At 31.8% G+C, this 9,884-nt stretch overlaps 1 protein-coding gene across 1 annotated transcript; it reads left to right on the forward strand.

Annotated features, from left to right (window-relative positions):
* The first annotated feature begins 4,201 nt into the window (after positions 1-4,201).
* Positions 4,202-5,024, forward strand: LOC145726734 (UPF0728 protein C10orf53 homolog). Its single transcript, XM_081975958.1, has 3 exons — positions 4,202-4,500; positions 4,558-4,777; positions 4,837-5,024. The coding sequence occupies exons 1-3, from the start codon at positions 4,356-4,358 to the stop codon at positions 5,003-5,005; spliced, it is 534 nt and encodes a 177-aa protein (XP_081832084.1). The 5' UTR covers positions 4,202-4,355; the 3' UTR covers positions 5,006-5,024.
* Positions 5,025-9,884: the final 4,860 nt, after the last annotated feature.

Here is a 9,884-nt window from a genome sequence, read left to right on the forward strand (position 1 = left end):
TGAGTTTAATTTAGACTGTGTTATTTTGCACCTGATCTGTCACATTCAAACCTCAAGACCACTTGGGAGTGTCGGGGAAACAGAAATTAGATAAATAAACAATTAAAATAATTCTTCTTTGTTTTGAAACGCCCTACAACGTGACGTCACCCAATTTATGTCAATTGATAATTTACGTTTGTTTCTTTCACTCTATGGCAATTTACTGAAGTATTGCCATAAGCAACATAACAAAGAAAAGAGGAGATGATGTGAAAGAGTGTGAGACAAAAAGAATAAGAATGTGATACACAGCTATATTAATTGACAGAAAGGTGAAGAAGTAGGTGTGAATTAGGAGAGAAAACAACCAAGAAAAGACACATTAAAAACCCCAATTATAGAATTAGTCATAACGAACTAGTGAAGGAATGATAGTGGATTGCTTAAGAAGCAATTAAAAGAAAATTGAAAACCTTATAGAAGTAGAGTCAAGGAAGACCAGAAATTATATGAAAGGAACGAACCAATATGCTCAATAAATAATACAGTGAAAGGCATAAAAGACAAAAAGAAAACACTGAAAGAAAAGGAGTGTAGCTAATATGAAGAAAGAGGGAAATACAACCTTTCAAATTTCTGTTTAAAAAATCGGTTTTTGTCATAACTGTCAGACCGTTGGAGCAATATTGATCAAATTTGGAACAAGCACTTTACTTTTTTACACGTTATTACGGTCAAAGACCCAAAACTAACCCAACCCAACTTAAAAATTGGAAACGGAAAATTCACTTAAGAAGTTTAAAAAATATTTTTGTAGCCAGTTTTCATAATTTCCAGACAAACTAAAAGACTTTAGTTTTGAAAATTGAATTAGAAAAGATAAATATTTCAGAAGCTTAAAAATTGTGTTTGTAACCAGTTTTCATGCAAATCGAGAGACTTTAATACTAAAAATTGACTTGTAGACATAAAAACTACTTTTTCAAGAATTTGTTACTACAAATTCATACATTTGAACCTTAAAAATTGACTTGAACCCCAAAATGTAACTGAAATGATGAAAAGTGACATCAGAAGCTTAAACTTTGCATTTGAAGTAAATTTTCATAATTTGAAGACAAATTTCAATATTTTAGTCTTGAAAATAGTCTTAGATGCAGGACATTAACATTAGATTCATGAAAATTGTCTTGAAAACAAATTTTTCGTGGTTTTTACTTTGCTTTTCATTTTCTTCGAATTCTGGACTATTTTTAATGCTTCAAAACTGCTTTCAGCTTGGAAAATCGAGTTTCAAGACTATCTTCACCAAGTTATTGACATAGCAAACTTAAAAAACAACTTTTACATTCTTCATAGACTTAAAATGACATTCCAAGCTTTGTCACTATTATATCAACTTCTAGACACCTCAGTGCTAAAAATTCGGGTATTTCTTAATAAACTAGACTGTTTTTAGTGTTTTAAGGCAATTTTCAGTGCCTCAAATCGAGTTTCAAGACTATCTTTACAAAGTTTTTGACTTATCAGGCCTAAAAGCCAGTTTGTCCACTGACCATAATCCTGAAAATGTTATTTCAAGCTTCTTCACTATTAAATTGACCTCTACACTCATAGGTGCAATAAATTGTAGCACCTCTAAGAAATTCAGACTGTTTTTAGTGCTTTTTAAGACTGAAAAATCGAGTTTAAGACTATTTCCAAAAGTCAAGTTTCTTCAGTAATAAAAGTAAAAAATGTTGGTACCAAATGCTACAATAATAGTCTTGAGAACTAATTTTTAAAAATAAAATGTCCGAAAATTTAATTTACTTTTAAACTTGTTGTCCAGTCCAGAAAATTGAGTTGTACACTAATTAAAGTCTTGAAAATATACTTTTGGACTCTCTTTTGTCCTAGTAAGGTCCGTTCTAGCATTAAAAGTCAACTTTTATACTATTTTTAGTAGTAAAAAATGAGTTTCATGCACAATACAATCTTTGTGTTGATTTCCGGACTTTTTTTAATTCTTGAATGCCAGTTTCAGACACTCAACCAGGATGGCAGTCTGAGAAAGCGAATCATAAGACCATTCCTAGTAGTAAAAAAATTTTTAGACTATTCAGTACAAATTTGGACTTTCACAAGTCTTGGATGTTCAGTTTTAAACTATAAAACGATTTTTTAAATTGCAATTTGGAGGACTGTATTTCAGAAAAATGACATAATGCAAGTCAAGTTATTTTTTGGATAGCTATCAAATGGTGAATTATTGACACTTAAAACTGAACCACCCTGTATATAAACAGAAAAAATGTATGGTAATATTGAAAAAAAAAGTGTAGAAAGGAGGAAAAAAGAAGTATGTATAAGAGAAAAAATAAAAAAGGATAATTAGGAAGAAAACAGTGAAAAGTAAGAATGAGAAAGAACATATAAGATGTAAAACAATTAATAGCAGACAAAGGGAGAAAAATGCATAATGCTTACATTATGACCAGTAAGGTAAGAGCTTACAGACATTATGTTGATACAACAAAACACGTCATAGAGTTATTCAACACCCTGTATGTACATAAAATTAAATATTCCAGTCGATAAGGTTTCTAAAGTGCTTTATTATTTATAAACAATGGATAATAACCATAAATTGTAATAGCGCAAACATTGATTTTTTTTTTAGAAAAAAGTTATTGTTAAACTTGCAAATTAAACGATTATCAGATATTTAAAATGGGGCGGTTTCGTGTGCAATGGAATAGTTAAATGACCGACTTTCCTCTGTTGCCCCACATTCAGTTACAGTCGAGTGCAACATCGATCGGTTCGTCCTGTGGGATTTTCCTGGTGTCGCATTTTCTCCACAGATGACGCGTCTCTACGACACTACACGGGAAAATAGATTTCCAGCCTGCGTTGCCACGTCTCTTATTGATGATGTTCGGCACGGTTTGCAGATAAAGTTCTCAATGAATCGTTTTGCACGATCACAAAGTGTGGAATTTTCCAAACCGCATTCACCGCAAATTAGTTACAGCGAAACTGAAATAATTACTCTCTGTAACCATAGACTATTTCCATTTAATTACAAAGCTCATTTCCTTAACGATGATTGGTGACAAGCCTAGGTTTGTCGTATAGGTGATATTTCAATGAACGTATTTTTTGGAGTATATATCCCACAAAAGACCAGCAATGATATTCATGTCATTTGCAAACATCTAATTAGTGTATAATTGTGGAGAAAAGGTGTTAGAGAAAAAGTTTCACAATCTTCAACAGATATAAATGTGGTAGTCTTGTCACTTTTTGCAAATGCTGTATGTCAAATTGTAGATCATGATGTTTTGAATATTTGGTTAGGCTGGATAAGTCTAACATAATTTGGTTATTTTTTTCACTTTTAATTTTATATCTTAAAAAAATTGTACCTGGCAAACTTTATACGATATTTTTCTACACTACACCATTTACACATGTAGTTTAGAAAATATCACTTAGATTTTAAAAATATAAGTTGGATTTCAGAATCTATAACTTGTACATATTTCAGAAAAGGTCACTTGTATTTTAGAACGCGTTATTTCAATTTCAGATTTTTTTGTGTTTCTATGTGGTTATTAGTTTATTGTTTTTTTTTTAAATATCATTTTAAGCAAAAAAAACCCGTCCATCGAGAGTATTAATTTATATAAAATATACAGGGTGTCCCATAACTATATGACAATCTCTCGGGGGCATGCAGAGGAGGTCAAAATAATACGATTTGTTCATATAATTTGTTTTTAAAGTTACTCTTAAGGGAAATATTGAGCCCCAAAGAACTGCCTTCCAATTAACGCTTTTGGCCGTAACTTTTGAAACACTTTGTATAATGTAATGATTATTGGGTTTAATGTTTTATCGAAAGAGACCTTCTATTTGACATGAAAACCAGGTATCTCGTCTTCGAAAGGCAGGAACTAACTGGACCTAAGACTCAATTTGCTTAAACTTTGACAGCTGTCATTATTTTCAGCTGCAAAGGCCATTAATGGATACTCTTGACATTTTTATCGAAAAATTGTACCTACTCTTCCTTTATTTCGATAAAATAAACGGTTTTCGAGATAAATCGATTTTTCATTGAACTGCTTAAACCACAATGTTATTAAAAATATTCGTTAAACTATTTACTTTTTTTGCTCAACTTTAATTTTCCAAATTACAAATGACCACGTCTAAAATCCAACTGCTCTTTTCTATAATACAAGTGACTAATCTGAAATACAAATTGCAATTTCGAAAATCAAAGTTATTATTCTAAAATTGAAAGTACCTTTTCTGAAATACAAGTGATATTTTTTAAATCCATCTTATGGTTTCTAAAATTCAGCTGACGCTTTCTAAACTTCATGTGTAAATGGTGTAGATTATGCAACTGTCAAAATGACATATTTTTGGTAGTGTCAACCATGCCGTACGTTATTCTGTTCTATGGGCCCTACAAAGCGCACGGAGTAATAAATCATAGAATGCAAAAAATTTACGGTATATTCAGTGAGTATTTAAAAGTTTCTCTGATTATGCGATTCATGTTGTAACTGGTTTATTAAGGAGCCTTGGACGAGTTGGGATACGAAATTGAAGTGGTCCCCATAGGCGAATACAATCGTTTTTCAATTGAAATGTTTGACAGGATAATTTTCTCGTGCGACATTCGAAATTTGGGGTTTAATGTGCAAATCGAAGACGATCCTGTTTGCCAAAGAGCTTTAAAAGCGGTGGAAGAGGCCCGACATCGAATGTCACTAGATGAAAGCGTCAAACCTGAAGAGTAATTACCTCTTCATGACTTGTGCCTGGCACCCAACAGGAACATGTTTTTGATTGTAGGCTTCCAGTGGCGTTCCAAGAGTCTCTACCGTCAAAAACGGAATTACTGTTCGAAATACGTCAAGACAGCATTATTCTTCCCAGCTTTGATGACGAGGAACCCAGAATATCAAAAGTCAAAATAATGGAAGCGAAAAATACCACTTTCTGTGACGTGGCATCTCTATAAATTGTATGATGATAGTTACCATTTTTGATCATTTTGAAATCCATTATGATTGGTCAAAAAGGCAGCAATTTAAAAGTTGCTTTTTTTACCAATCACAAACTAACCCATTGTAGTGAGAGTAACGCAAATGATGCACATGTTGACGTTTTAACTTCTTCATAAAGCGATTGCAGTCATAGACTCTCTAAACATGTTATAGAAACTTCTTTTTGTGAAAACCATAACTTTGTAAAAACACAAACTGAGATATCACTTTAAAAAAATTACTAAATCGACAGCTTCTAAAAACGTTATAAGACACAAAATAAGTAAAATTAAAAAAATAAATAGAAAATCTCTTAAATAGTCGGATTTGTATTGCCTTTTACGATTTCACTTGATATCCTGAGTTAACTGACATTAACATGCTTTATAAAAAATTGACGAAAAAGTGTTAAATGGTATAGAAGTGGTTAAAAGTCAAAACAATGCTTTTACCTAGTTTTTTAACTTAAAAAACTAAAAATTCAATTTCAAGATTAGATTCTTGATTTTTGGCTCCAATGTATACAGGGTGTCCCACGACGAAAGACTTCGATTGATATTGGAAAAAGTAGAAATAGGAGAATTTTGAAAATTTGGCAGGATACTGATGTGGGCATGCCCAATCTAACTAAAATATTTTCAAGATGGTTGCCGGAAGTCGATCACAACTTTCTTATTTTAAATAGAACACCCTATATATTATTACATATTTGGATTACTCACAAAATTCTGACCAACTTTTGTGTACAATGCCCTATGCCTATCTCTAGCCGTTTTCGAAATATTTGATGTTTTTCCAAAAAAGTGACAGTTTCAACGCTCAACATATTTTTGTACTCTGTCAAAACCGTTTTTCATTTTGCAATGAAACTTTGGGTTATTGTAAATAAAGGATTGTTTTATTAAACTGAGGGTGCGTAATGACTCATTTGTATACAGGGTCGTCAAGAAAAAATCATAAACCTGCCAATAAAAAAAATGAAAAATTTCAAGTTTTATTTATATTAACAAATAAAAATTAAATTATTTTTAAATTTATTTTTATATAACAAATAAAACGAAATGCGTTGGATTTAGGTATAGGCAAGTAAATTGAAACGTATAGTAATTTTTAATGCTCAAAATGATTCCGTCATAAAAAATGTGGGTTTCTATTCAAAAAACTTGAAATTTTTTATTTTTTTTAGTGGCAAGTTTATGATTTTTTTTTGACGTCCCTGTATACAAATGACTCATTACGCACCCTCAGTTTAATAAAACGATCCTTTATTTACAATAACTCAAAGTTTCATTGCAAAATGAAATACGGTTTTGACAGAGTACAAAAATATGTTGAGCGTTGCAACTGTCACTTTTTTAGAAAAACATCAAATATTTCGAAAACCGCTAGAGATAGGCATAAGGCATTGTACACAAAAGTTGGTCAGAATTTTGTGAGGAATCCAAATATGTAATAATATATAGGGTGTTCTATTTAAAATAAGAAAGTTGTGATCGACTTCCGGTATAAACGGAAGTGCAACCATCTTGAAAATATGTTAGTTAGATTGGGCATGCCCACATCAGTATCCTGCCAAATTTTCAAAACTCTCCTATTTATACTTTTTCCAATATCAATCGATGTCTTTCGTCGTGGGACACCCTGTATAGCACATCCATGGTTAAGTCCCAGAAATCGGAGAAAACAACTTTTTTGAACAATTTTCAAAACAGCCTGTAGAGAGGTCATAAGGCACAAAATGAGCAAAATTTAAAAAAAATAGAGCTTATTGCCTTTAACGATTTCACTTGATCTCCTGAGTTAACTGACATTAACCTGCTTTATGAAACATGAACAAAAAAGTTTTAAAAAAGTTTGAGGGCTTTTTTATGGTATGAAAAACACAAAAGTCCAACATTTTCCACCATTGGTTAAATGGTATAGAAGCGGTTAAAAGTCAAAACAATGCTTTTACTTAGTTTTTTAACTTAAAAAACTAAAAATTCAATTTTAAGATTAAATTCTTGATTTCTGGCTCTAATGTATACTAGTGTTACTAGAGAGAAGAGCTTTTTTCTATTTAGGTATAGTTTGAGCTTATTATGACTCTATTACTGTGATCTCAATTTAGTTAGGGCAAAAAATATGTCTTGATAACAAATTTAAATTGTTTATTCTCAAAAAAATTAGAAATTAGAAAATTTACTTGGGTTTGACTGTAAATGTTGGTAAATCAACTAATTGCATTTAAAAAAAAAAATAATTGAATCATTTTTACAATACTGGTATATGTTCCCAGTTCATCGATTACGCCCTTACGATGTTCGTGGATGCAATAGTGTCAGTTATAAAGGGTACAGACGCCGGACTTAATCGACCTCCGGTAAATGTGGCAACGTGCGAGACGCGCGTCGCGACGCCGGGAGCGCCGGCGCTCGCGCATTTCGCGCAGACCACGATGACAACACAGTGTTGGCACGTTTCGTATTATTCCTTTAAAACTGCGTAATGAAAAAATAGTCATGTGATCAAATAATCATTGGTAATACATAATTCATTCATGTTGATCCTGCAAATATCAAATAACGGTCACGTATCATAAATGTTTTTTCTCGACCTATTGGAATTAAAAGTGCAAGGAAATTCTGATGTTATTTTCTAAACCAGTTCTCTGAGATCTCTTAAAAATCCTCACTCTGTAGGAAAATTTGAAATATTTGTGGTGATTAAATAGTATATTATTCAACGGTATTGAAATGATAGCTATTACTCACGAAGAAAGAGTAAGAAAATTTTGAAACAGCTGGTATTCTTTAGTTTTTAACATTTTCTACACACATCAGTATTTATCAATTCATGTTATTTTCCAGATTAACGTATTGTTTTCACTTTGAGATCTAGAAAATGCCTTATCAGACAAAATGAATGGTTTCCTATTATGCTAGTTTTCTGTATTATTTTGATTGGTAGGTTTTGTGCTTTAAAGTGTGGCACTAATACAAAATAGGAAAAAAGTATTTGGTGGCAGACTCCAACTAATCATTCTAGCAAACAAGATAGTCTAATAACTAGAGTCCGGATTAAAAAGCACTAAAATCGTGAAAAAAAAGCGCTTAAAAAGCAAAATAATTTTCCTCGAAAAATGCATAAAAATCTGTAAAAAAGCACAAAACTCTTTCAGAGATAAAAAATGTTTTACTATTTTTGAGTTCAACTTCTAGAAATGTTTTGAAGTTTTCAAACTGCTTTAGAAGCATACAGAAGATTATAACTGTTTTGAAAATTTTCAAAAATGTTTTGAATTACTTGAGGAGCATTTGCAATGTTTTTGAACTGTTTAAAGAGCATATTGAAGGTTCTGGAAGGCTTTAGAGGCATTTGGAAACTCTTACACGGTTCTAGGATTTTTTGGAAGCTTCTAAACTAGTTGAAAAGCATTTGGAATCTTTTCGATGACTGTTCTAAACGCTTTTGGAAGCTTCTAGACTGTTTTTGGAAGCAGTTTGGAGTTTCTGTAATGTTCTGAAATCTCTTTAGACTACTTTCGGAGCATTGAAGTTTCTGGACTGCTTTTAAGACATTTTACTTTGAACTTTTGGAAGCTTTTGAACTGCTCTTGAAGCTTTTCGATTGCCTTGAAACTTTTTGAGAGCTTCTAGACTAGTTGAAGATTATTTGGCATGCTTTAGACTGCTTGAGAAGCATTTTGGAGTTTCTCCAGTGTTTTAAAACCTTTTTAGACTAATTTAGGAGCATTTGTAAGGTGTTTGGACAGTTTCAAGATCCTTGAAGGTTCTGGACTGCCTTTAAGGCATTTGAAACCTTGTAGACGTTTGAAACTGTTACTGCTCTAGAAGTATACGGAAGCTTTTAGACTGTCTTGAAATATTTTGAGAGCTTTTAGATAAATTGAAAAGCATTTGTTAGTGTTCTAAAAGCTTTTGGAAGCTTCTAGGCTGTTTTGTAAGCTTTTGCAAGGCATTTTAGAGCTTCTATAGAGTTTTGGAACGTTTTTACATTTTTTTAGACTACTTTAGGAGCATTTGGAAATTTTTTAGTCAGTTTAAATTTGTAAATTGATACTTATACATTTTGCAGCATGTTTTTGTCGTTTCAATACAGCAAAAGTCAATATTACCACTTAGCGTGCGACGTTACAGAACCAATAAGATTACGTCAAAACTCCTGCGTTTTTTGTCAAAGCAGTTATTAGTTTATGTTTAAAAACTTGAAAAATTATTAAAAACTAGTTAAACCATACAAAAATAGCAGTAAATACGCACAAAAGACTAAAATAAGCACAAAAAGAAGAAAAAAGCAAAAAAAAACATGAACAAAATCTGTCTAATGACGTGTTTTTGTATAAATCGTTCACATTAGATGTCAAAAGTTGGTGGCTTTTATTATTTACAAAAAGCTAAATTTCTAGAAAAATCCGGACTCTACTAATAACAAACAGCTCATTGTCAGTGATGTTAGAAGAAAAGCAGAAAGAGTGGTATTCAAATTGATCAGCCGGTACATATGTAGACCCTACTTTTTTTTCAAATCAAAAGAAAATTTGAATTAAGAAGAAGATTTGAAAAAAGTTTTCCTGCCAGTTTTTGACCAGTATTTCATCAGGAAAACTTTTGACTCTTAATGTCGTAGAAGCACAGGAATATATTTTGCTGATCAAAGCTTTATGAGCAAATCAAAGAAGAGATATTTTAATCTCTAAAAGATATGGAGAATCTGTTGCATTTGCTACGGTTTGGGACAGGTATATGAGAAACTTTTCTTCAGTAAAGTGTTTTTGATTGCAGTGAATTTCCAAATGGAGGTCCAATAACCTTCCCTGGTTTGATAGACTAACTTCCTCTACTGCCACTTCCA

The sequence above is a fragment of the Ips typographus genome, linkage group LG1 (assembly GCF_016097725.1).
Source record: "Ips typographus isolate SLU linkage group LG1, UJ_Ityp_2.0, whole genome shotgun sequence".
In the NCBI taxonomy this organism is placed as follows: Eukaryota; Metazoa; Arthropoda; class Insecta; order Coleoptera; family Curculionidae; genus Ips; species Ips typographus.

Bases quoted from the DNA above. Each gene is read 5' to 3' on its own strand.
- LOC145726734 (XM_081975958.1), top strand. From the start codon at position 4,356: ATGTGTAAATGGTGTAGATTATGCAACTGTCAAAATGACATATTTTTG. The intron at 4,501-4,557 runs GTGAGTATTTAA...TGGTTTATTAAG, and splicing joins AAAAATTTACGGTATATTCA to GAGCCTTGGACGAGTTGGGA. The intron at 4,778-4,836 runs GTAATTACCTCT...TTTTGATTGTAG, and splicing joins GAAAGCGTCAAACCTGAAGA to GCTTCCAGTGGCGTTCCAAG.